This window comes from Marmota flaviventris, chromosome 5 (genome assembly GCF_047511675.1).
Source record: "Marmota flaviventris isolate mMarFla1 chromosome 5, mMarFla1.hap1, whole genome shotgun sequence".
Classification (NCBI taxonomy): Eukaryota; Metazoa; Chordata; class Mammalia; order Rodentia; family Sciuridae; genus Marmota; species Marmota flaviventris.
The window spans coordinates 100,723,732-100,751,205 of NC_092502.1; the positions used below are offsets into that span (position 1 = coordinate 100,723,732).

The 27,474-nt window shown below is 36.0% G+C and overlaps 1 protein-coding gene across 6 annotated transcripts in view; it reads left to right on the forward strand.

Annotated features, from left to right (window-relative positions):
• Window positions 1–5,971: 5,971 nt before the first annotated feature.
• Window positions 5,972–27,474, forward strand: part of Ssbp2 (single stranded DNA binding protein 2) — a 333,116-nt gene continuing 311,613 nt past the window's right edge. For 2 of the 6 annotated variants that reach the window (XM_027927775.2, XM_027927777.2), the window contains exon 1: window positions 5,976–6,267. In XM_027927775.2, coding sequence (XP_027783576.1) covers window positions 6,206–6,267 — 62 coding nt within the window. In that variant the 5' untranslated portion in view covers window positions 5,976–6,205. Of the gene's footprint in view, window positions 6,268–27,474 lie in introns of all 6 variants that reach the window. The other 4 variants (XM_027927776.2, XM_027927780.2, XM_027927778.2 and 1 more) reach the window with 3 other exon arrangements.

Below are 27,474 nucleotides of genomic sequence, written 5' to 3' on the forward strand. Positions count from 1 at the left end.
GGCAATTTAGTGAGACCCTGTCTGAAAAGAAAAGAAAAACAGGGCTGAAGATATAGCACGGTGGTACAGTGCTTGCTTAGCATGCATGAAACTCTGGGTTCAATGCTCAGTATTGAAGGAAAAAAGAGAGAATTTTGGCTCAAGGGAAAAGATCTGAGGAGTTTGGAACACTCTTGACAAATAGATTTTATAAAATTATTTACCAGATTAAGAATCTGACTAATGTAATACCTAATGATACATGATGATCTATCACTGGCAATTACCGCCAGAGAACTGGTGTCAATTTCCAGGAACTACTGTACTTACTATACTGCAACAGTAGCCCACTTGGTTTCAAAGACATTCTGAGCACCCAAAACCAAAATATTTAAACTGCCCTCTCTATCTTTGGCAAGTACTTATAGCCATGCTAACCTTTTTTTTTCCTTATAGCTTATAAGATTGGCAATGGCAGTGTTCAGCCCTTGTCTTAAACAGATTTTATGTGGCATAATAGCCTTTTAACCCCTTATCCTTAAACTATACCAAAGTCAATAAAATGTGATAGCATTATAATTTGTCATTTTCTTTTCCTAGTATACTTGGTAAAGAGGATCCAATTACATTGGAAAATTATAAAAAGCAAATGTAGTAGGTTTTTTTTTTTTTTTTTTTTTTTTTTTTTTCTGTTTCCATTTCCAACAGAAGGAAATGACACTGCTTGGAATGTTTCACAGCCTCCCTCTTGAGACTGGGGCTTTTGTTAGCTCCAAGAGTGCAAAGACATCACATTGGCATAACCTTACTAGGTGAAAAATCATTGTAAAGATTTAGGAATGCACTAAAAAATATAGTAACACAGTTGAATCAAGAACACACTTTGGCATGCTTCCTATTATATAACTCTCAACATTTAATGACAAAATTTCAGCTAGTGAACACTGCAACACTTGGAATTTGTTTTGCAAATGTGCTAAAGTGTATGAAATTGCCACACGAGGTAGCCTTGATTTTTTCATTTTTCTTCATTTTCAGCTTTCAGCTTCATTCTTTGTATAAGGATTATTTTATTTTATTCTAAATTATGAACTTCAGATTATTGATGAAAAAAAAAAAAGACTAGGCACTCGAGAGTTGAAACTGATCTATCTGCTCATTGTCTCTACTAACCCATGGTAGGTTTTTATGAATATTTAAGTTGGGATTTTTAAAAGTCCAGGGCAATAGGTTAAGTAAACAGTTATTGTCTCAGATTAACTGATGTTAAACCAATAACAGTGTGTCAAATAATGTTAATTGGAGGCCCCATTTCCTTTATTATTCTGCTATAAGTGACTAAATTGCACAGTATTAGAGTTGCAATGACTAGTCCTTCCATAATTTTGGTCCATGGCATTTGAGCAGTTAGTGAATCTGAGCATGCTGGTCTGTTCTGCCTGGGAGTGAAGTTTCATAAGGTAGTCTGAGTGACAAACATCTCATAGCTTGCTCACATTCCTCTATGGAATAGTCACTTCTGAGAGAAAGAGGTGCGGTTTCATGATCTGGGAATAGGACTGTCAGCCAAGAACAAGGAGTTCTCCTCTAGTACTAGTTGTTTTCTTTATGGATCAGATGATGCTTCCAAATCTTTCCAGGACTCAGTTTACCCAGTTTAGAAAACAGATTATCAAAATTTACTTAACTGGGGTATATTAAATATTAATGAATATCTGTTATGATTTGAAATGAAAAGTGGTATGAATGGAACTGAGTTGTTTCCATAAACTTATTAGTTTTATGAAATAAATAAATAATAGAACTTTTTTGTTCTTTGGAAAAATTATCCCAAAATAAAAACTGTAATGTTAATGTTTAAAATAGTTCATTTGTATTTTTTAGTAAATGTTTTAATTTTAAATGGCTTTCTTTTGTAAGTTAACATGCTAAGTGTTCTATATGATGCAAGTAATTCAATTCATGATTAGCTACATTTTAAACATATAGAAGTAGTCTCTTTGTTCTGTATAACACAGGTAAATCCTTTCCAGGGTTCCATCCACTATAAGAGTGTAGACATTATTAACCTTAATGTTTTAGAGAAAAATTAGGATGGAACAAATGCATAGTCAATCTAGAGTTTGAACAGCCTTGTATAATGACCTCTCTGTTTTAAAATGATGAAGATTTCTGAGAACAAGATGCAGGTTTCAGAAAGAGAAAATAGTGCAAACAAAATGGATGTATATATGTTGTGGGGGATGGTAGAGTGGTGGAACCTAATGACTGAGTAACTGTGACATTCTATATCTGAAAGAATAAAGTTTAAAAAAATTGAAAAATGCAAAGGCTTAGCTGGTCAGCATTCCCCTCTCCAAAATCCAGTTCCCCTAAATTAATAAACCTTCTATAGTAATAACAATTTAAAAACCCTCTAAAATATATCGTGATTCTTTATATTAGGAAGTTTTACATTTCCAATATCTTCCTCCCTTTAAAAAATGAAAACAAACAAAACAATGGATCTTCAGTTCTGTCTCTGGGATCTCAAATTTGGCTCTGAATATGTGTTTCAAATCTCATTAATTACAATATTGGTCCCTGGAGGTATAGTTGCTGATGCAAAGAACACTCTTTGTACTCAAAATAATTTGAACAAGGGCAAAGAAGCATTTTATTTACATGTGTAAACATTAAGAGGAAAATAGAACAGAAATGGTTCAGGTAGCTATTGAGATGTTTTAATGATAATTGATTTGATTACTTAAGCTTTAAGGTTGCCATATACAAGATATAAGTACATATAAAAGTCATATTTTCCCTTTGTATATTTGTTGGATGATAACATTCTTGTAAAGGTAACTCTGACATTAACTTGGCAAATTCTGAACTAAGACCTTTTAGCATTTTATTCTTTCTAGATTCTAAGACCAAATTGTTCTGAATTTCATATCCCACTGTGCAGATCTATAATTTATTTATTTTTTAAATATCAGAAAATATGCCATTATCCATAGAACTTTTTCATGTAACAAATCTGGGTAAAAACCAATCAAATGAATAAATTACTGTAGTAGGCAGCAAACAGCTTCTCCTGTTTTCTTTCTCTTTAGGAAATAGTAAATTAGACTATGGCTCTTTGTGGTCTTGTACTGTAAGAACACAAATGGTCTTCCATGTTCATCCTATTAACAAGTTTCTTGGCTTGGTGGCAGAAAGTGAAGTTCACTATAAACATATTTTCATGCCTTACCAGAGGTGGGTCATCTACTATGTACAGCTACAACCTAAAATTTTCCTTTAAGCTCTGATGGTACCCATGGACTATCTTTAAATGAATACTGAAGGGTAAAGGTAAGTAGCCCTGGCTAAACATAAGAATCACTTGAAGTCTACAGGTGCCTGAGTCTTTTCCCCAACTTTCTGACTCAATCTACAAACCAACAAAAACCTACAAAAACAAACCCTAAGGCAATTCAAATATGCCATGACCAACATATAAAGGAGTCCCAATACCAGTGCAAGAATAATAACTGTTATTTAATTAACAAAAAATAGTACAAAGCCTACCCTTGTTTTTTTTTTTTGGGGGGGTGGGGTGGGGTGGGGTACGGGGGATTGAACTCAGGGGCACTCAACCACTGAGCCACATCCCCAACCCTATTTTGTATTTTATTTAGAGACTGGGTCTCACTGAGTTGCTTAACACCTCCCTTTTGCTGAGGCTGGGTTTGAACACTGGATCCTCCTGTCTCAGCCTCCTAAACCACTGGTATTACAGGCATGCACCAGTGTACCTCCCCCACCCTTGCTTTTTAACAGAAATCTTCCCTTTCCCAGGTGTGGACAGAGTGTAGATCAGCAGCTGCCTGTGGTCTCTCCTTGACCCTGTTTTCTGAGTAGCATATTTTAAAGAGTATCCACAGCTTCTGTGGAGCCTGGAGATGGTAAAAATTTTCTGGATTAAAGCTAATGGAAGAAGATCATTGAAAAACAAATTATAATTTTGTAAAAAAAAATTGTAAAATTACAAATTGTAAAATTGTTATGCTAACTTTGAAAGTAGCATCTGTAAAGGGTGGCAACCTTTTGCACATTTGAGCATTTTGAGCAAAAGTTCACCAAAAGAGAGAGGCTTGCTGGTTCAGCCTTATTCTTTCTGATTCTTCAGAGTCCATGAATGTAATGTCCTGACCACCAAGTCGCTGTAAGTCATTAGAAACAGAAGGAAAATTTTGAAGTTAGAAATGGCAAATTACTTCTCTTAGAAATTAATCTACTTAAATCAATGTCATTTTTTTTCACCTTTTGTATACTCACTCATTTTATTGACTGATTTTTTGTCCTTTAATAAAGATGCTTTTATTTTTCTTATATCTTGTTATCATGTCTGCCTTTTTATTTTTGTCATCTTCTTTTGCTGTCACATTCTTTGACTTCTTCATTTAATCCTATTTATTCTATTCTTATTTCCTTTCTTTTTACAGCTTACTTTTCTGATTTTTTTTTCTTTTCATTTACTTTAACGGTAGTATAGCAGACTCTTCCTCTTTATTTTTCCCTGTCTTTGTTTGGTTGCCAACTTTTTTTTTCTGATTCTCTATCTCTCATTTTTACTAACCGTCCTTCTTTAACCTTCTGTTGATATTTTTATTTCTATCACTTGCTCTGGATGTCCACAACATTTCATCTATCTCAGTATCTCCATATGCATTTTTATGATCCTACTACTAAATACTTAACGCTGTATGTGTGGAATAGAAAGATACCTTTCCTCATTTGAATGCTATTTCCTCTCCCTTCCTATAGCTGTTTCTCTTTTATTCATCCTTTTTTGATGTTTCCCTGTCCCATCTTAACTGCACCTCTTTTCCCAAGTCACCTCCCTTTTGAAGTTCATTTCTTCTTTCTAACCCCATTCGCACCGGGTCCGATTTAACAATCAAGAATCTTCAACAAAATAAAGGATGAAGTTCTATGAAAAACCAGGTTGTGTGTGTTTCAGAAACTTCTATGCATTTTCTAAAATGGGGTTAGGGACTTGGATCCAGAAATATTCTTGGGTAGCTTTTCGCCTCTGGCAGGGCTTTCCACACCCTGGAGTTCCCTAGGGCCTATGCTGATGGGCAAAGATAGGGAACGGCTATCCTGGCTCTTTAGGTCCTCTTCCAGTTCAGGGACCAGAATGAAGGGGCATCACCATCAAAACTATTAAACCAGGCGGGGTGGGGATGCCTGGGACTCTTTTCTGCGGCAGTTCTGGCAGGATGTTCGGTGTGTCCGGCGTGGAAGGGGTCAGGGTAGTAGGGCACTGCGGTCCCAGGACTCGGTCACTGGGCCTCTTTGGAAATTTTGCTGACCTCCTCCAGAGGAGGAAGGCCCGAGGCAGGGTGCTCCCCTGGGGCGCAGGGCGCGGCCCAGGGAAAGCAGCGACGCCACCTCAGCGGCGCCCAGAGCCTGAGGCGCAGTCCCTCCCCAGGAGGGAAAGCGAGTCGCTTAGGTCGCTCAGCGAGAAGGTCGAGGGAACTGCGCGGGCGTCCCTCACCAGCCAGCCCTCCGGGAGCTGGGCGGGGGCTACACCCCAGGGAGTAGAGCTGAGGGCGGTAAAGATCAATCGTGGGTACTGGCGCAGGGTCACCGACAAGAGAAGAGCGGGACCGGAGGCTGGTGGGGGCCCCCAGGGCGGCAGGGGCCGTCGGTCTGTCTGTGTACTCGGCGGGCGCCCCGAAGTCTGGGGCCGCTACGGCTCCAGCTCCACCGGCTCCAGCCAAAGACTCCAGGCCGCACTTTCCCCTCCTCCCGGCGCCTTCTCTCCAGTGAGGAGCCGAGCGCGGGCGGCGCAGGGGGAGGGGCGGCGGCGGAGAGAACAGCCAGTTGTTTAAAATCCTTCTAGAGCAGTTTCTAATTCCCCCCTTGCGCCCGGGTTCGGAGGGGGAGGGGGGAAGGAGAGCGGGAGGAGGGAGGAGAGAGGAGAGGGAAGAAGGGAGGGAGGGAACCAGGGAGGGAGGGATGGAGGAGGAGACTGCCGCTCAGGCTGTAGCCGCCACCGCGCGCTTCGGAAGGCCGAAGGGAGGGGGAGGCCTGTCAGTCTCTAGCGTTGCCTGGGAGAAGAGGGCGGAGCTTTGGCGTGGGGCGGCCAATAGTGGGGGTGGCTGCGTGGGTCGCCATGGGGACGGGGCTGTTCCCGGGGAGGCTGTGATGGGTTGACAGGTGCGTGACAGTGGGAGCTGCTCTCGGCACAAGCATGTACGGCAAAGGCAAGAGTAACAGCAGCGCCGTCCCGTCCGACAGCCAGGCCCGGGAGAAGTAAGTGTCTCCGCTTCTCACCCACCTCCGCCTTCACACGCGCGCACACTCACGCACGCTCTCGCACACTCTCTGGGAGACACACAGACACACAGACACTCTCCGCCCGGGGAGAGCCGGGGGTGGGCTGGCAGGGGGAGGGGTGTGCGAGGTGGGGGCGTGTGGTGCGGGGAGCGGCTGTTTCTCAGGAGGTGCTGGCTCGGGGCGGGCGGCCGTGGGGGGCTGTCGGGAGGGAAGCGAGTACGTTGGGGGGCGGCGGCGGTACTGGTGCTGAGGATGTAAACTTGTTTGGGTGATTGAGGGAAATAACCAGCGGGTTCACCTCCTCACAAAGTAACTTTAGAGCTGGGGTCCGGGGCTGCGGGGACCTGGAGAGCCGCCGGGGGTCGCGGGGAGGGGGCAGCTGCGTGGAGGAGGGCGCATGGTGGTAATGTGGTGCCCGGCGGAGCGGGCTGGGGTCTCAGCGGGCGGCTCCTGGAGCGCTGCGCTGGAGCCCCGGCGCCGGGGCTCGGGGCCGGGAGCGCAGGGCGAGGCGAGGGCGGCGGTGCCGGGCGCGCGGCGGGCGGAAGCTGGGCGCAGAGCGGCCGAGCGGGGCCCCGCGGGGCGCGGAGGCGCGCGCGGGGCACTAAGGGCGTGTGCGGGCGTGGACCCGGTGGGCGTCGGGGCTTTTCCCAACTGGCGGATCCCGCGCGACGTCTGCTTTGCCTAGTGTTTCGGGCAGTGGGGCCGGGGCTGGGGTGGGTGGGCGCGAGGGACACTGCAGAAGTTTGGGAGTCAGAGAAGGACCGAGTTCCCGGGGAGAAAAAGTGTGCTGGCTAGGAGAGGGATCTGCTGGAGGAGGCTGGCATTTCTGCTTCTCGCTGCAGACCCAACTCCGCAGTAGCGGCGACTGGAGAACTTTTTGTGGAGACTTGCTGCCTTCCGAACGTCGGGGGCCCCTGGTGGGCAGCTGGCGGGGCGGTCCCTGCGGGGCGGTGGTCCTGGGGCAAGCCGAAGGGGAGTTGTGTGAGCCGCAGCTCCGCCGCGAAGAGGGCTTTCTGCAGTAGGTAGGAGGCAACAATCGGAAAAGGGGTTTTTAGGGAGGAGAGAAACGCTGAGGTGGGCAGAAGCTGCTTGGTTGGGGTAGTGGGGAGATACAGGTGTTAACTTCGGTGGGAACCCAAGAGGAGGCTGGCCAGAAAAGAGCCCCTCCCGGCCAGGGATGCCACCGTCACGGCACACTGCAAAGCAGGGTTGTTTGCTGCTATTCTTGTGTACTTGTAACGGTGATTTGGTTGTTACTAAAAATGAGAGCGAATAGTGACTGTGACTACTGAGGAAGAACCCCCCCCCCCCCCCCGCCAGCCCTGCCGCCTTTTATTTTTCTGTGTAGCAGATCAAACTGATTCCCAGTAACCGCCTCAACTCTTGAGGGTCAGGCTTATCCTTGTCATTGAATGCACTCTATTTTTCGGAGGGGGTGCAGACTGGGGGAAAGTCTGAGAGCATCACTCCGAGGTACTTTGGGTACCTTGCTCACAGAAATAGCTGCTTAAATAAAAACCTAATGTGCAGACAGACGACTAAGTTTCTCTCCTTGCTTTGGGCAGTTTTCCCCTGAAAGTTTGTTGTGCCCCAGGGATGGGAACATTTCCTAATCTTCATGTTGGCATCAACATACACAATTCCCATAGGATTTAGGGGTGGCAGGCCTTGATGTAGCAAAACAAAACAAAGCAAAAAACAAAAACAAAAAAAGGGAGAGATGCTGTTATTTTTTAGATCTATTTTTTAGATCCGAACCTTGTTGCTCTGACAAGGAATGTATAAGAGTCACAGCATTATTGCCTGATTTAAGACACAGCATTTAACTGAAGTTGAAGTTTTGAATTACAGACTAATTTGTGTGCATTAATCATTTGGTTATATGATAAAAGTATCTTAAGGAAGATGTTTAATGATTACAGAAAATTTGGATTTCACATTACTGGGGGTGAAGAAATTGAAATTTAATGAAGCATAATCTTATTTATTTTGAGGTGATTGAATTTGAGAATCAAAGTAATTTTGGATTTTAGCTGGACTCCTGGGAGGGGGTAAATTTTGACTCAATCTAATTTGTATCCTGATGACTTTGTAAATTTGCTGATTATAACAAGGAAGTTGGACCTAGTGTGTTCTGTGGTCCTTTCTAGCTCTAATTCTGTGATTCTGTTATGAAAACAAATTGCCACTTTTGTTGTCATATCTACCAAACTGAACATCAAGTAACATCCACTCTTATGAGCAAAGTGATGAGGGTTCTGCTAGATGGTGCTATTTGATTTAAATATATTTTTTCCATTCATTACAATTGGCAGAAGGAATTCTTGACTGGCTTGCTTTATAAACTAAATATAGGTGAAGAGGCCACTTTTGGAGAATTAACAAAGACTATTCTGGGTTAATTGTTTTGAATTAATTTATAGGTGAATGTTAGAAGACAAACATTGAGGTAATTCTGTTTTATAGAACATAGTTGGTGGGAAGAATTGATCTGATTACCCAGTTTTCCCTGTTATGGTTACTTGGGACTTTGATGGCACTATTCTACATCAATGTACTAGTTTCTGAAGTTAGGAATCTTGAAGGTATCTTTAAAAAGGATGTTACAATTTTTTGTTACTAATTTTTTTTTAAGGTGGCAGATTTTAAAAGGTGGTCAAGTGATGAATTCTCCTTTAGTAAGCAAATTAGAACTGTTGTGATATTTAAATTACAGAAATAATTTGTTTTTCATTAATAAGTAATATACACCGCAATAAAAAGATCCTGAAAAATGAATTGTCCCGAATCATGGCATACACATTCAATAAACATTGGTTTTATAATCTATCAAGAAATACATTTTCTCACAAGTTTATAGGGAATAACTAAGCACTTACCTATATGATATCTTAGCTTTTTCTTGAACTAAAAAGTCATTGTGGAACTGGGGATGTAGCTCAGTGGTAGAGTGCTTGCCACACATGAGTGATCCCCTGGGTTCAATGCTCAGCACAGCAAAAAACAAACAAACAAACAAAAAACCGCTATATAAAATATTTGAAATTTATTTGTAGATTTCATACACAGTTTCTAAAATTTTACTTTGCAGTCCTGAACATAAAAATGGCCTGGGCAGGTTAATTACTTATTTTGTTGTTTTAAAAAACAAACAGATCAAGTCTATTCAAAGTCTTGGATTAGGTTTAATTAGAGAGGGAGTGATTGAAAACCTTGAAGGGAGGTGGTATGTTTGCATAGAAATTTTAATTCTGATCTTGTTAGGTCATTTCCTGCTTTAGCACACTTTCTTTACAACATTGATCATGATGGTAATTAAATAACTGTGTAATTGCCTGTTTAATGTCTTGCTTTTCCTAAAATGTAAGTTTCTTGAAAGTAGGGGACTAATTTCTTCTAATTTTTAATTTCTTCTCTAAGGTATCTTTGATATTAAGAGAAATACTTCTAATATTGAAAGACCAAATAAATTCTTGTAAATGAAAATGTTAGACTTAAAGGAAGTTTTTCAGTGACATCCAAGAAAATGTCATAAGTTTGAGTTAACATTTTCTAGCTTAGTCCTATTTCAAAAATACCCCCAAACAATAGTGTTCTCTAGCTTAGTTGTATTTCAGAAATGCCCCCCCCCCAAAATAATACAACCAAAGTATCTTAATTTATTTGTTATCCTATGTGCTAGTCGTTGTGTTCAGTGCTTTTTATGTTTATTTTCTCTAATTCTCCCAACAAAGCTTCAAGATATGTGATTTCTTTTTTTCTCCATTGAAGAAATAAGAAAACTGGAGACCCTGGGTTGTAAAATAAATGCATACACTGCTAGATATGCTACTGGAAAACAAGCTGGATTTCTAACACAGATTTCTCTAACTTTAGAATCTATGGTTGACGCTGAAGAATACATTTTTCAGTGTACCAGATTGCCTTCCTGATCTAGGGTAGGATGCTACAGATTTAGGGAAGAGCATTACATAATCAGATATAACAGACTTTAAAGATTTGATCAGATATGCACTCTTAATCATTGGTGCACCCAGATGCTTATACCCTCCATTTTGGTAGACTGAAGAAATGTGTGTGGTTGTGGGGAAGGCATAGAAATCTTAGGAGTGAAAGTTGGAAACCCAGAATAATGAAGAATCTTTGTTCCTTTCTTTCCAGGAATTTTGTTTGACCATTTAAGTTTTTAAATTAATTATAATAGTTGTAAACAAGTCCTGTATGAAAAATATTGCTGAACTTTAAGCCATGCAGTATGCCATCTAGGAAAAAGTAACTGGCAGCTGCAAATAGATGGGTAGTGATGTTAATTTTTTATTAAACTAATTTGGTCTTTAACATTTTGTAATAGCACTGAAAGAGGAATGTGCTGGAAAGAAAAGTTGTTTATAAGATAAACATAGTTGACAGTGACATTTATTATGTAAACTAGCCTAAATTACAAAAAACTGTATATCTAACCTGGGGCTTTGAAAAATAACTTTGGCTTTTAAAGATTGGTGATTTTTGTAGGACATACCTGGATACAAATACCATATGCTCATTTTTGAACAGTTATAATCAAAAGAACATTTAAATACCACTCCATGTAAGAGTTTATTGAGATTAGTACCTGCCAACATCACCTTATTCTCCCCCCACCTTTCATCCTTAAAGCAACCCTATCAAATAAAACTTGATATCTTTCTTTCTGAAAGAAATAAAGCAAATGAAGTATTACAAATCTCTCCAGAAACTTGTTTGATGAGCAATGTACACAATTCAAGATTTGTAAAATAGAGGAAGCAATATCTTTATGGGAATGAAATTTCCTACAATATGTTGACTCTTCCAACTATGAAATCTTTCCTCCAAAATACTGAACAATTTGTATCTGAGATGTCAGCTGTGAGATTTTTTTTTCCCCTTCTGATTGATGTCTTTCCTGTTATTTAAAGAGAAGGTTCTCCCTTTGTCCCCCTTGGGATTTGAACCTAGGGCCTTATATATGCTAGGCAAGTGCTACTGAGCTATGTTCCAAGACCAGACTTTTTTCCTGAAGAAATAAATCTAAAAAAGAGACTGTGTAAGATATTGAAACTTAAATTTTAGTATTTATAAAGAGATTTATTCTCATCCTTAGAAATAGTATTATAAACTGGGCATGGTGGCGAAGGCCAATAATCTCAGCAATTTAGGTGGCAGAGGCAGGAGGATCACAAATTGGAGGCCAGTCTCAGCAATTTAGTGAGGCTCTAAGCAAATTTAGCAAGACCCTGTCTCAAAGAATAATAAAATGGTCTGAGGATCTAGCTTAGTGGTAAAACACCCGTGGGTTCAATCTCCAATACTCCCCTCCCCAAACCCTGCCAAAACCCAGAAATAGTGTTATAAGTATGCTGTACTTTGAGAACTGTGTATGTGTGTGTGGGGGTGGGGGGGTGGGGTTATTCCCATACTTTGAAAGCCAGTTTGCCCATAAAACTAATTTGGATGAAAAAAATTTGTAGTCCTGAAGTAGTAGAACAAATGTGTCTTTATCATCATCAGTTACTACCAGAAAACAGAATTATTTTGACTTAATTGAAAATACTCCATGGGGCAGGAGCTGGAACACCCACTTTGTTGTTGATTAATATTTTATCTTAATAGTTTCAAGTTAGAAGTAAAATTTGGAGGAAAAAAAAAAACCCAATTTGAATTTAGATTTTCCTTCTATGGAGATCACCATTACATTAGTGTTGGAATAGGTTTAGGACCCAGAACACTGAGTTTGAAAGATATGAAACTACTGCTGGAAATATGTAATTTAAAAATAAATAGTTATAATTTTATTTTGGAATACATGGTATTCTCTACCATTATGTGTACATTATTACTTTGACATTGATGTGGGAATAACATTAAATACTAGTGACATATCATTTACTAACATTTAAGCCTCTATAAACATGCCAAAATATTAAGATGTTAGTCTAAAAAGATGATCTTAAAATAGCATTGGAGCTTGTTCAATGGCACACACCTGTAATCCCAGTGGCTCAGGAGGCTAAGGCAGGAGGATTGCAAGTTCAAAGCCAGCCTCAGCAAAAGCAAGGTGCTAAGCAACTCAGTGAGACCTTGTCTCTAAATAAAATACAAAATAGGGCTGAGGATGTGTCTCAGTGGCTGAATGCCCCTGAGTTCAATCTTTGGTACTCTCCCCCCACCAAATAGCATTGGAGTAAAGAATAAGATGTATTTGTTAATATCTGAAGAGTCTGGAGTAAAAATTAAATGATGATATTATTCAGACTTTAGACTTTGCTTATCAGATTTTGTATGTATTTTACATATATAACATCTGTTCATGTTCATGTAAGGCTTTTTAAACTTATATAATTTAACTAGGACTACGACAGTTCTCTTAATTATTACACAAAAACCCCCATGTATTCTATGAAAGGTGACATGAAGGGTGGCCCACCAAGATTAAGATTCTTCCTGTTTTTAGTAATATTAAATAGCAGGGGCTGGGGCTGTGGCTCAGTGGTAGAACCCAGGGCCTCACGCATGCCCACCATGCATGCGTGAGGCCCTGGGTTCGATCCTGAGCACCACATAAAAATAGACATTGTTTCCAACTACAACTAAAATATATATACGTGTATGTGTGTGTGTGTGTGTGTGTGTGTGTGTATATATATATATATATATATATATATATATATATATATATATATATATATAATTTAAAAACATAGCAGAGAGTGTTCTTAGCTTTCCCAAACTGTTATATCTCATTCAATATTTTCAATGTGAAAACATTGAAAAACAAGTAGAAAATGGACTACACAGGGAAGAATAGAGTTTTTCCACATAATTTTTAAGTCTACCTTGGTCAAAATGAGTGAATAATTTTTGGCAGTAAATTCATGGTTAAAGATTTTTGAAAAGTGGAGCTACTGTTTTTGTAATAATTGCAGAACTAAAAATTTATCTGGATCAGCCTGGATAGTATTAATGTAGTGGTGGTATTAATATTTCTATTTTTTGCTCATCTTTTAAAGGAAAAACTTAAGTTAGTATTAGCTTGTGAGGCACTGGGTTTGATTCTCAGCACCACATATAAATAAGTTAAAAAAAGAAAGTCCATCACCATCTAAAAAATATTTTTAAAGAAGAATTTTGATTGTTGCATTTCATGTAGGACCCTAAGTAGCTTTGAGAACAATAATGAGCCATCATAATATTTTAGTTCACAATTCAGCTAGAGTGAACCAATGACCTGGCAAATTCCTATTTTTGATCTTCTGTATTAATTTTGCTTCATGGACATAATGTCATAAAGTTGTTCAGCATAGAAAATATTGTAGACTGAAGTATAGCATTCTGTTATTCTTTTTCTGCTCTTAAAGATTTTTTTCTCAGTAATAGTAGGTATTGAAGGGTATATTTTAATTACTAATATAGCTGTAATTTTAGTTTCCAATCCAAGACAGAAATTTAATACAGTATTAAAATACTGATGAAATATTTGTGAAGACAAGAATAGAAGGTGGAAATTTATATGTGATACTGTCCACTTAAGTTAAAATAGTTGATGCATCAAAACAGGCTTTCCTCTGAAATTATTAATATGGTTATTTCTTTTTTATTTTAGATAACTCCAGACTTGGGGAGAGAGGGGGGAGAGGAGAGCTATTTTATCGACAGAAGAAATTGACATAAATTATTGCAATAAAATGATCTCATGAGGCTGGGGGCAATAGTGCACACCTGTAGTCTCAGCTGCTTGGGCAGCTGAGGAGTTGGACACCAACCTTGGCAACTCCTCCCCAAACAAGAAAACAAAACATCAACAAAAAGCAAAATACCCCCCCCCCCAAAAACAAATCCAACAATGATCTTAGAGAGGCAGAATTAAAATAACAATATCCTAAATACTCTATAATGAATTTGTTGAGTTTGTCATAGAATGTTATTAATAGTAACAATAATAGCAATGCTTTCATTTAAGAATTTTGTTTACATTTGGTACTTTATATCTTTTAATCCCTTCAAAAATACTGTTTTCTCTTAATGTTACAGAAGAAACAGGCTTAAGAGTTTATTACAGCTTTGGCTGCAAATATCAGAACAGGAGATAGAAAAATGGCTTAATTGATCAGGTTTAAAAATAAATCTTAATAGAATGAAGATATATGAAAGTGGCAATTCCAGATATGCTTAAGTGTATCAAGAACATCAGGGTTCAGGATCAGCTTCTCTGCCATCCTTGTGGTCTTCCTGTTGTGACTGTAACATGGCTGCTTCAGGTTCCCAGCATCACTTCTCTCACAGACTAGTATAAAATCAGGAGGAAGAGACAAGTTTTTCCTTCTTCATGTCTCATCAGTCAGGAAGGAAAACCTATTCTTGTATTAGGAGATCTCTTCTTATGCCTTATTAGAAAGAACTGTAAAATTCCTCCCGCTACACCAATTACTGGCAAAGGTAATGGTATTACCATAATTGGCTTAAATCAGTCATTGTTTATCCCCTGGGCTAGAGACATTGCTCCCCTGTACCTGAACTACCTAAACAATACTTGGAGTCTTTAGCAAGGAAGATGTATCTTGAGTAGAGTAAAATGGGTCTCTGCTTTCATGGAGCTTTCACATTTGTAGGAGAAATACATAAGTAAATAAATGTACTAGGTAAATTTGGATAGTCATATATGCTATAAAGTAATAAAATATGGGGGCTATAGTATAGAGAATGACTGAGAATCTACAGTAGATTGGATAGTTAGGGGAAGGTTCTTTGAGAAAAGACATTTAAGTAGAGATCTGACTAATATTGAAAGAAACAGCCATGGGAAAGCCGTGAGGTTAGAGTGTTTCCAGCAGTTTAAAGCTACCATTGAGGAAACTTCTTAAAATGAGCATAACTGCTCAAGGATATATACAATACCAGTGAAAGTTGGGATGAAGAAGCTATTCTTCCTTGGTTTTATTTTTTACTGAGGAATTGGATGGTGGATCCAGTTTTTCTGGTCCTCCTAGATGGTAGGACTGATTATCTTTTATCTCCTAAGCCCTCAGGATACAGTTGTTTCTAAGGAAGACAGTGGGGTTTTTATAATGATATTGTTGGTAGAAATAGTTAAGGTTTATTGAAAGCCTCTTGGGGGCGGTGCTGGGGTTGTGGCTCAGTGGTAGAGCACTTGCCTAGCATGTGTGAGGTACTGGGTTTGGTCCTCAGCAACACATATAAATAAATAAAATAAATGTATTGTGTCCATGTACATCCAAAAAAAAAAAAAAAAAAAAAAAAAAGTCTATGGGGTTAGCAAAGATGGTATAGCTGGTGGCATGGTTATTTTTCCTAAACCTCCCAGATTGGATTGGATGCTTTTGTAGAAACCTCTGTTTTTCATTTTTCATGTCAATTGTAAATAGTGAATAATTTATGTGATGTTTTGTTTAATGTCTTTCCTCAGATTGGAAGCTCCATACGGTTTAAGCATCATGCTGTCTAGTTCACCATTGTATTCCCAATGCTTAGCACAGTGCTAGGAATTGTTATTATATGTTTGTGGAATAAATGAATTAAGGATGTAATCAATAATATGACAAATGTCACAAAAGTCTATTTTTCCCCTCAATCTCCAGTTTTTGGTGCTTGGATTAATATGTAATTTCTAAAGAAGATATTTCTAAAATATAGGCATATAGTAGTCTCTGTGAATTTCAGAACTAGGAGAGAGTACCTACTTATATTACCATGAAACTGTGTGTTTTTCATATGAATTTTTGATAGACTACTTTGCTCATAAACTTAATAATATAAATGAAATTGTATTACAATTTTCAAGTTTTTAAAATATAGCTTATTTTAATTTAATTTAAATCTCATAATCCTGTGAAGTAGGTGGTATCTTAATTGATTGTTAAGATTTATAAATGAAAATTTACTTATCCAGGTAGGATAATATAGATATAATATGGTGGAGTTGAGCCATATTTAGATGTTTTTGGTTCCAAGGTCAGTGTTCTTTTCATTTTACTCTAGGTACCTCTTTTATGATGAGAGATTAATATATATATATAGCATTAAGAATTTGATTCAACAGAGAATCATAGATTAGATGTTAAAGTTTATCAGTACTTTGATTAAAAGAAAATATGTGTTATAGTGTGTTAAACACAGTCCTGTACAATATTTAATTCCAGAAGTGCCATGTCTTGAATAAATTCTGATTTTTATTTGAAATCCTTATGCTCTTGTTATGTAAATTGGTCTGTGTATGATTTAGTATAGTTTTAAGTTTCTGATTTGTGAAGGCTCAGGATAAATTTTTTTTTTTTTTAAACCAATGAACTCTTCTCTATTCCTTTGCCAGTTAGCTTCAGTCTGGAGAGGTGGGGTCGGGAAAGAGAAAGAAAGGTTTTTTTTTTTCCCTTTCATGCTTCTCTCTAATAAGGTAGGGAAAGTCTTTCAATATGAATTATTGATCACATGTTCTTTTGTCCTGGTAAAATATGTAACATAAAATTTAGAACTTTAACTATTTTTAGGTGTATAGTTCAGTGATATTAAGTATATTCACATTGTTGTACCCCTGTCTGCACTCTCCAGTTCTAGAACTTTTTTTCATCCTCCTAAACTGAAGCTGTATACTCATTAAACAAAAGCTTCCCACTCCTTGCTCTCCTTAGTTCTGGGCAACCACCATTTTATATTCTTTTTTTATGAATTTGACTATTCAAGGTACTTTATACATATTTTCCCTTTTTTGGGACTGGCTGCTTTTCTTGCTTAATCCCTACAGCAACTTCATAAAGTAGATGTAATCCTGATTTTACATATAGGAAAACTGAGTCTCAGAGGTTACATATCTTGTTCAAGGCCTCACAGTAAATTGTATAGCATGTTTTCAAACTCCGGTTTCTGACTGTGCTGCCTATTTTAGCCATAGACTAGCCTAAGAAAATTGAACTTCTTAAATAGTTGGATTTTGCCAGTTAGCATTTAAAACTCATTTTAAAAACTTGTTTATTTTTATAATAGTATACATTTATATATATTTTATAAGATGAGAATCCTATTCATCCTGCTTTCTACTATCTCTCCATTCCTGTATTTATTTAAAAAAAATGTGAACTGTCAATGATGGCCTCTGTTGAGCCCTCCTGAGTCAGATCTGAATAGCCCAGCAATCTCTGCCCACCAGGAACTGACTCTCCAGAGGGGGATCACTATCAGCAATTACCACACTGGGTAAAAAAGCACTGTGATAGTTATTCCAAAGATGGTATGAGAGTTTTGGAAAAGGGCATTGAATCTAGCCTAGGAGTCTTGAGTGTCAGGAGATATTTCTAAGGGGCTATTTATTAAAAGACAAACATTAGGAAAATTGAGGAGGGGTTACCTAAGGTGGGGAGAGAATGTGTGGGGTTGGGGAGGGGAATGAGAAAGAAAGTACAGAAATACAAAGGCATGAAGAGTGTGGTATATAGTCATCCCTTGGTATACTTGGTTCCATGACCCCCATGGATACCAAAATCTGCAGATGCTCAAGTCCTTTATGCAACATGGTATAGTATTTGCATATAATCTATGCACATCTTTCTGTGTACTGAAAATCATTTTCAGATTACTTATAATACTAATACAATGTAAACATTATGCAAATAGTTGTTATGCTTTATTGTTCAGGAAATGATGACAAGAAAAAGAAATCTGTACTTGTTTGGTATAGATGGATTTTTTTTTTTTTTTTGAATGTTGTTGAGCTGTTTTTTGTTGAACCTGCAGATGCAGAACCAGTTGGATACAGAGGGCCAACTGTATTTGGTAAACTGCAATAAAATTGATATGATTGGATGTGCTGTAGAGGATATGTCTGGCAGGTTAAACAGGAACTATTTAAAATACAACCTTGAATGATAGCTTGACCTTGGAGATAAAGAATTTTAAGCAGAAAAGTTACATCATCTGAGGTGCATTTTAGAATATTAATTCTGGAAGTTATATGAAGGGTGGGACACAAGGGGAAACAGATCTATCAGGAAACATTGGTAATAACTAAGCTGCTGTAACAATATAAATGTGTTAGCTGTCATCATTCTTCTGCATTAATGCAGTACATATTTCAGGCTGTGGAATATAGGACCTGGGACCTAAATGAAAAAAATTAGGAATTTTAAGATGATTATAATTGTTTTAGTCCCAGATTTTGAGGGAATGTAGGAGGAAGAATAGGAAGGAAAAGAAGGCAGTTGATGAGTTCAGTTTGAGGTGTTATCCAGACCTAGAGAGAGAACAGTTTGGGAAGAAATTTGTTATGTAGTTTTTTTAGTTGAGAAATCTAGGCTGGAGATAATGGAATTGAGAGGCTGGGGACAGAGAAGTAACATTTATAAATGTAAGGTGTTTGAGTTTTAAATATTGTGCCAGGTACCTCATGTATTATGTTTTATTTCATTTTGTTGATGAGGAAACTAAGACTTCAGTAGGATAAGTAATTTAGACAAGTCACATGTCAGAACCCAACTGTAAACTCAGTGTTAGCTTATTCTTTCTTTTAAAAGAATAACTTTTTTTTTGAAATATGACATTCATATAGAAAAAAATGTATATATCCTAGGTGTATAGCTTGATAAATATTCACTAACTGAATACAGCAGTGTAACCAAGCAACCACATCAAGAGAAAGGCTATCACCAGCACTGTAGAAGCTTCACATGTGCTCCCCACTCTGCCTGAACTTTTAACAGCATAGATTAGTTTTGTCTGATTTTACCTCTTACATATCTGCTTCTGTCTTTTCCTTTGCATTGTATATAATTTGAAAGCATGAGATGGGAATAAAGCCATTTTTTCTTGGAAATGTATAGGGAGAAAGTGTGAAGAAATCAAAGATTTTGAGAGTTTTGAGATTGAGACCAAAAAGGAACACCAGAGAAATATGAAGAGTTCATAAAAGATTGGCATCACAGTGATCAAGAAATGGGGGTTCTGAGAATTGAGGTGTGAGTTACTATGTCAGACACAGTAGAATGAATGAAGAGGTTTAAACAAGGGTTGATGTTTTAATTGAGAGGCCAACTTTGACCTTAGGGATATCAGTTTCAGTGGAGTGAACCCAAGTTAGCATGCAGTGTTTTGAGATGTGGAGATAAAGTGAGGAAGAAAAGTCAACTATGGATAGTCTTCAGACTAACTACAAGGAAATAAAGGGTTTTCTCTTTTTGTGTGTGTGTGGAGGGATTTTTGCATGTGGTGGGTATTCTTTTTGGAATGCCATTTGGTTTTATAATTTTAGTAAAGAGGTTTTGTTATTTTAGTAAAGTGTTTTTCAACTGCTTGGGACCAGTTTTTAAAAAAATTATTAAAGGATGACAATAATGGGATGTTATAGAGGACATGGAAAGGAAGGAAGTCAGCAAGTGTTTTAGCTTTAGTAGTTATTGAAAGTGACTGAGCATGTACATTTTAAAAATGATTTTTAGGATAGATTGCATTGCTAACTTTTGTCAATTATTTTTTAAAAGCTTTTTGGATCTTATTAGAATAAAGGGATTATTTCCAAGAGATGACTGGGAAATGACTGTAGTATAGTTGAGAAAATGAAATCATTAGCTGCGTTGTGGTTACCAATCAGTAGGATTATTAGCTTTTAAAGCAAAAATTTGGTGGATTTTTTTTTGTCTCCACTGGTTACCAAACTTTAATTCATCCCTATAGAACAGTATCTCTAAATTTCCTCTCTTCTATTTAAATTGGTAAAAGGGACACATAAGAATACTTGAGTAAGTAAAACCATAACTCGCAGAAGCACAAATTGACTTTGATTGGCTTACCAGTACTTTTTAAAATACTTTGTTATTCAAGTAATAAATATTCAAAGTAGAAAACTTCAAAAATGTAGAGAAGCAAAATAAAGAATATAAACTTATAACCTTCCAGTATTTTTTCGATATCCGTCCATGCATGGAAAAATTTTACATTATTTTATAAGAAAAATATCAAAATTACTTGACCAAAAAGCACCCTTTTAAATGTACCAATTAAAGGGCAAAAGAAGGTAACATATGTGAACTTTTATCATTTTCCGTTCCCATTAAATACCTTCCTCAAAAACAAAAGTTAAAAAAAAGTTGTTTAAATTCTATCATTATTAACTCACTCTTTAAATTCTCATTCTGGGCCTGCTCTTTTCCAGGCACTGTACAAGGCAGTGGGGATATAACCGTGTTGGGGACAAACCCTGCCAAGAGAAGTAAACAGGGTGTTTGGCATAGGAACAGTTTGTGCTTGGGAGAGGTCCAGAAGTGAGAGAGTAGGATCCTTTTAGAAACAGAAAGTTCAGTAGTGTTATAGTGTGTATGTTTCAGAGAGGGATATTTTGGAAAGGTGGTAAAGGTTACAGAGGTGAGCAACGGTTAATTCTTGAAAGCCGGGCAAAGGCTTTGAGTTCCTCCTGAGGCCAGTGGTGTCCATTCTGAGGTTTTTAAGGAGGGAAAGGACTTGATCAGATTTTACTTTCTATCATCCTGAAAAAAAGCAACAAGTAATCTGAAATGTTAAACAACAACAACAACAAAATGCCATTATACCCAGATATAATGAAACACAGATGGACTGGTAAATTTCTTTTGTCATTTGTAACAGTATAAACTTATACTTAGAGGAAAGCAAATACACATATAGCAATGATATAAATTTTGATATTAACTTTATTTTTATCTAATATTTTACTATAAAATTTGTAATATTGCTATGTCAACAGGAAAGCTTATAAAATGTGTTTTAAATTTAAATTATTTGTAAAATGTGAATTACTTACTAAGAACTATTTCATTATTTAAAGTATATTTAAATTAAAAATGTAAGGTATAAGTTAGAAAAAATCCTGTATGATATATTACTAGTACATATAAATTATTATATATATTTAAATCTCATGACCATTTTATTAAAGCTTTGAAAAGCAGCTGATAGTATTTGGTTTGTCATTTATTTTTTTTTGTTATATAGTTATAAAAGACATAATACATCAAACATTTTCAATATATATTTAATATAATTTGCAACATCTAAGATGAGATGAATTAACCAAAGTTTGCAACCTTTATTGTTCTAATCAAAATTCTTAAGTACTTTCATTTCATCATTAGGTTAGCATGCTGATATTCACTTAAAATCAACAATAAAGATCATGTGCAGCTCAATTTACCATTTTTCTTGAATAAAGTGGCATTTATTTGAAAAATCTTCCAAAAAGGACAATGATATTGATACCAATTTTAAAATAATCAGTTGTACAGGCGAGGTGATGATGGCACTGGCTTAAGAGTATAGCATTATCTTAAAATGTTTTCTTTATAAATACTCTTTGAATATAGGAATCTTTCTACTTAATAAATTCACGAGGCTTTAACAGACCATTTCCCTTTGCTGGTTGATAATGTATATGGAATGTAGTGAGATTTGTTTGTATTATGCATATACTTCTCATTATCTACTTTGCTAGTCCTCTTGGCAAGGCTATGAGTTTTGCAAGGTGTGAGAATGGTATATGTGTTCAGGGACCTGCTGTCATTTAGAACAGACCTGAGAGAGGGAGATACTTATATCAAACTGCAAACTAAAGCCAAAATGAAAAATGTCTTAATTTAGGTTTGTCAGCTCTTTAAGGCATTAAAGATTGCTTAGCAATATTTTGTAATGTTGTCCTCATCTAGACCCTGTTAATATGGAAATTAACATTTGTAATTATTTACAAATTAATTAATGGCCTTTTAATCTGTGTATTTAAGAAATTATAAAAGCCAAAGAAACAGGTACAAGTTGATGTCACTTTTCCATATCATCTACCAGTTCATGTAAGTACCTTTAACCTAGTAAAACAAAGGGTCTTGAATCTTGATTCTAATCAGAAAAATATCATCCTTATGCCCATTTACTTTCAATGAATAGGTATTTATGATACACTTTGCACTTTTCTGACATTTGACTTTTTTTTTTTTTTTCCAAATAAATGTAAGCCTGATGATGTTTTCTTTAAAAAAAAAATTGGGACTTCTTTTCCTTTGATAGTTTCCTATCTCCCCCCCCCCCCCCCCCCCATATCTTACAAACGTGGTCACATTTTATTCAAAACAGAATGAGTTCATTAAACCAATACACATTTGCCTTCTGGCCTATCTTTTTAAATGCATGGACATTTAACTAGTTTAAATAAGTTCTGTTAGTATTCAGGGCCTTTTTCAGATAAAAATAGCCACTATGAGGCTTATGGGAGAGCTTTCAGTTTCATAAATTATATTGCTACAGGCACTGTATTGAGAAGGAAGTACTGTCTGACTGTGGCATTTGGTCATATCAAGGTGAGTTATATAGAAGGGGAAAAGAAATCAATAAAATATAGGATGAATAATTTCTTAGATGTTAACAGATAATCTGTCAGCGAAATTGGAGGGTTAAAAGAAAAATTCTTGGGCCTGTTGGATTTCAAATAATATAATCTGTGTAATTATTAAAAAATCAACATTATGTGAGTTGTATAGCTTATTAGTGAGAATACTTCAGTTTCAGGACTGATTTTTCTACCTGTGTGGTTGTCTGGTGGTTTCTGACCTCCTCCTTTTAGCTGTTATGTCTGAGAATTCTTACAACCATGATTTACTGTGGCTAAGAGGCTTTTTTTTTGGTTGAAAGTCATGGGAGCCCTCTCTATTTCCTCTATGTTTATTATTACGAGTTTCAATTTATTTTATGTTCAGTGGAATCCCAATATTGTTTGGGCCTTCCTTCTTTGTTAATGTTGTTCTTTTATTTTTTTTTTCTGTTGATGATTGATAGTTTTTCATCTTGCTGATTAACACTACAAGGAGCTGATAAAATCTTTATCTATTATTGGGAGATTTGGGGCATATGTATTTTGCCCAAGAAAGAATGTTACAACACTTAACAAGTTTATTAAAACATGTTATAAATTCAAGTCTTTTGAAATTATACAAGTTAAAGATCTTATAACTTTGAATTACTTTCAAAGACCTCTTTCTTTCTAATTATGGTAAGATTGTTTATTCAACATTTTTAAAGGCAGAAATTGAATGTTTTTTGAAAGTACTGTTTTCTAATCGTCTAAAATATGACGAGATCACTTACCAGTGGTGCACAAGACTTCTAAAACAGTTGAGCAGAGGGGATGAATTTTTTCTTTCTTTCTTTTTCTTTATTTAAATGTTTTCTAGAAGGGAGATAAGATACTCTAGTGATATGTACATCTTCAGAAACTAATTTTTACCTGTAGCTAGGGTTTCTTTTATGTCAATCACTGAAAACAGTTGACAAAGCAAAGCATACTACATATAAAAGTAGCCTTTAGATTGCTTGTTTTACTTTTATTTATTTGCCTATATAATTTATTGTAATCATAAATAGGGAAGTTCTTATAAAAAACAACGAAACAGAGAAACAAGCACTTTGCCATTCTGATAGATTATGATTTAGAGCTTAGTTCAAAAAATTAATATTTTGAGATTCCATTTCATCTTCATAGTTTTGATAGGAAACTGAACATGTTAAAGCAAAACCATTTATTTATAACTTTAAAGACATTATATACAAGATGCTATGAGTAAATTTATAGAGTGCATTGATATTACTATTTATTGCATATATTGGACTCCAGGCTATAAATTATTACATCTCTGTTCTATCAAAATTACTATTTTTTATAATGTTTATGATGAGGTATTTATACATACTATGGATCATGGATTACCACTTTATTTTTATTTTTTAAAATATATATATATATATATATATATATATATATATATATATATATATATATATATATTTTATAAATGGACCTTTATTTTACTTATTTATATGTGGTGCTGAGAATCAAACCCAGAGCCTCACACATGCTAGGCAAGTGCTCTACCACTGAGCCACAAACCCAGCCCTACCACTTTATTTTGAACAAGGGAAAATGTGGTTTTCATATCTAGAAACTGAGAAAAAAGTGTTTACAAAAATCGAATGGTTTAAGATCATGTGCCATTATTTTTGCATGTTTCTGAAATAAATTTATTTTATGATTTTAATTATTTTTGAAGCTTTTTAATGTAGCATTTTAAAAAGATTATTAGTTAAGACAATTTACATATATGAATAAGCAATAAACCTTGATTTGATAGAATACATCAGATCAATGAACATCTTATGAAGCCAAGTTTAAGGCCTTGAAATCCAATGCTTCAATGCCCTGCAGTGTTAAAACAGCAAGTTTTGTTCATCTGATTTGATAATTGAAATGAGAACAGAATTTTTCATTTCTCCATTTAAGTTAATATTATGATAGAAAAATTCCATTTAGGGTCTTAACTTATTACCTTTCCAATTTGTATATAACCAAAAAAGGAGAAAAAAAGCAAACTTTTGGGTATTATCTCTCCCAAGAATCTTTAAATAAATGGTTCATTGTTCTAAAAGGATAGGCTTAGGGTATCCTTTAACTTGGATGATAATCTCTTCTATAGATGTGTTGAAACTTGGGACTAGAAGACAAACATTAATTGAACTTTATTTGGATAAAGTAATTGATTTTTTGTTTTAACCATTCCTTACTAGAATGGTTACTGGAACTTTTGAAGTAGATGAGCATTTTTTGCCTGAAGCTTAGTAAGGCAGCCAGGAAGTCTTTCCTCTTACTTGGCGTAAGTAAAGATAACTTTTCCATAAGATATTGCCAGAGATTCATTTGGTTTAACAGTTACATGGACTGTTTTGTGATTTCTTCTTGAGAACTATAATTCTACTCCAGGAAAATATTTGTCATTTTATTATAAATCTCTGGGTATCTAAAAAAGATAAAGAATATATAATTTCTTTGTAAACTACTAAAATATTTAAATGACCCAAAACATAATGGTGTTAAACTGATCCTCGTGCTGTCCCATTGAAGTAAATGTTATATTTTATTTTATGGACAAGGAATCTGAGGCAAAAGCAATTAGAAACTTAAGGTCATACAATTCAGTATTTATAGTCTCTTTTCTTGAACCCTGTTGCCATTGAACATTTATTTAATGAGTATAGAGTTCAGTTTTGCAAGATGAAAAATTGAGAGATCTGTTTTACAACAATATGAATAAGCTTAACACAACTGAATTGTATACTTAAAAATGGTTAAGATGGTAAATTTCATATTGTATGCCCAATTTAAAAATTCTCTTAGAAGTGATTTTCTTCTTTTTAGTTGTAGTTGGACACAATACCTTTATTTTATTTATTTTTTTCTATGTGGTGCTGAGGATTGAACCTGGGGCTTCACATGTACTAGATGAGCACTTTACAGCTGAGCCACAATCCCAGCCCCAGAAGTGATTTTCTTACTTTCTTTCTTTTAAATATTTTTAGTTGTGGATGGACATAATACCTTTATTTATTTATTTTTATGTGGTGCTGAGGATTGAACCCAGTGCCTCACACATGCTAGGCAGGTGCTCTACTGCCAACCACAACCCCAGCCCAGAAGTAATTTCCTTTTTGTTTATTTATTTAATAAAAATTGAATGAAAAATATACAGGCAGTAAAATGTTCACCATTTGACTCATCTCATTCAGTATAAAACAACTTAAATTTCATCACTTAAGAGGAAACTTGAGTTTCTACTTAGTATTGGGCTAAGATATAAGAAGTATAATTTTCTTTCCTTACTATCAGAAGATTATACTTCTTTTAAAAAAATCTAATCGCAGATGGAATAGTAAAAGATATAAATCAGAATGTGATACCAGAGTATAAGTGTATTTTAGTTTGTCATTCTGAATGCAAAGTCCATTTTTTAAATTGAGATAATAAGCCTGCAGAATTTTAGTTATGGATGTGTTTTCAACTAAGTAAAATTTCTAAATTTTTAAAGATATAGTTATTCTGTAATTGTTTTTCAGTAATGAGAATTTTTTTGGGGCGTACTGGGGTTTGAACCCAAAGGCTAAGTAACATATGCATCACCTGATCTATCTACCACTTTTTGTGATGAGACATCTGAATTTATTCTCTTAGTTATTTTGAAATATATAGTCTTCATTGATCTTTAAAAATAATTAAAAAATCAACTTCATTTTCACAAGACACCAAATTTAGTTTTTCAGTTATAGCACTACTTGGGACCTTAATTATTGCAGGGATTTAATAAATGTGTGGATTTCATTTGATGTCACAAATACCAATTTGTAAATGGGCTTGGATATTTGCAAAAGTTAATTCATGCTTGGAGCCTTTATATTTCAGATGGTTTGGACATAAAGCAATCAAAATCAATTATTTTTGTTATAAAAGCAATAAAAAATGTAATTTCTACTTATTGGGAGAGACCGCTCCAAGTATTATAGCTTTTGATACACAATATTAGTATCAGGTATTTTCTCCATTGTAGTAAAGTAAAAGTTGAGACTAAAGGTATTAAATGATTTGCACAGGGTTACTTGGCTGTTATATCATTATATCAGGAATAGTATTGAAAACTTATGACTCCTAGACCAGTGTTCTTTATACCTGTTTTCAAACTTTGTTCTAGAAGGAACTACAAGATGAAGTATAGTACGAAATGAGGACCGTAGAGACCACCGTAGAGTAGCTTCATCATTAATGTTTTTATATAATTGGCATAAGAAATGTTTCTTTCCCCTACCACTCCATAATGCTGCTTGGGGCTGGGGTTGTGGCTTGGTGGTAGAGTGCTTGCCTAGCATGTGTGAGGCACAGGTTTCAATCCTCAGCACCACATAAAAATAAATAAATAAAATAAAGGTATTGTGTCTATCTACAACTAAAATTTTTTTTAAAAAAATGATACTGGTCCTTTCAGTAAAACTTTGAAAAATTATTGTATTGTATAATTGTTACTACATTTGCTACGGAATGGAAGCTCTAAGTCAAATTAATCAGTGGTAACTCTGCAAAGGAATAAGAAAAAAAAAAGTCTGTTCCTGAAATATTTGGTGTATTGACATTATCCTGTCAAATCACTCTCAATTAAATTTAGAATGAAACTCACACTCCTTAATGTGGCCTGCAGAACCCTGAATGATCTGATTTTGCCTAATTCTGTAACAACATATCTTGCTGTTTTCCTTCTTAATTTATGATCCTCCATATCTTTCTTTCAGTTTTTAAATATGCTAATGCTTTGACACCTCAGGACTTTGTGTACG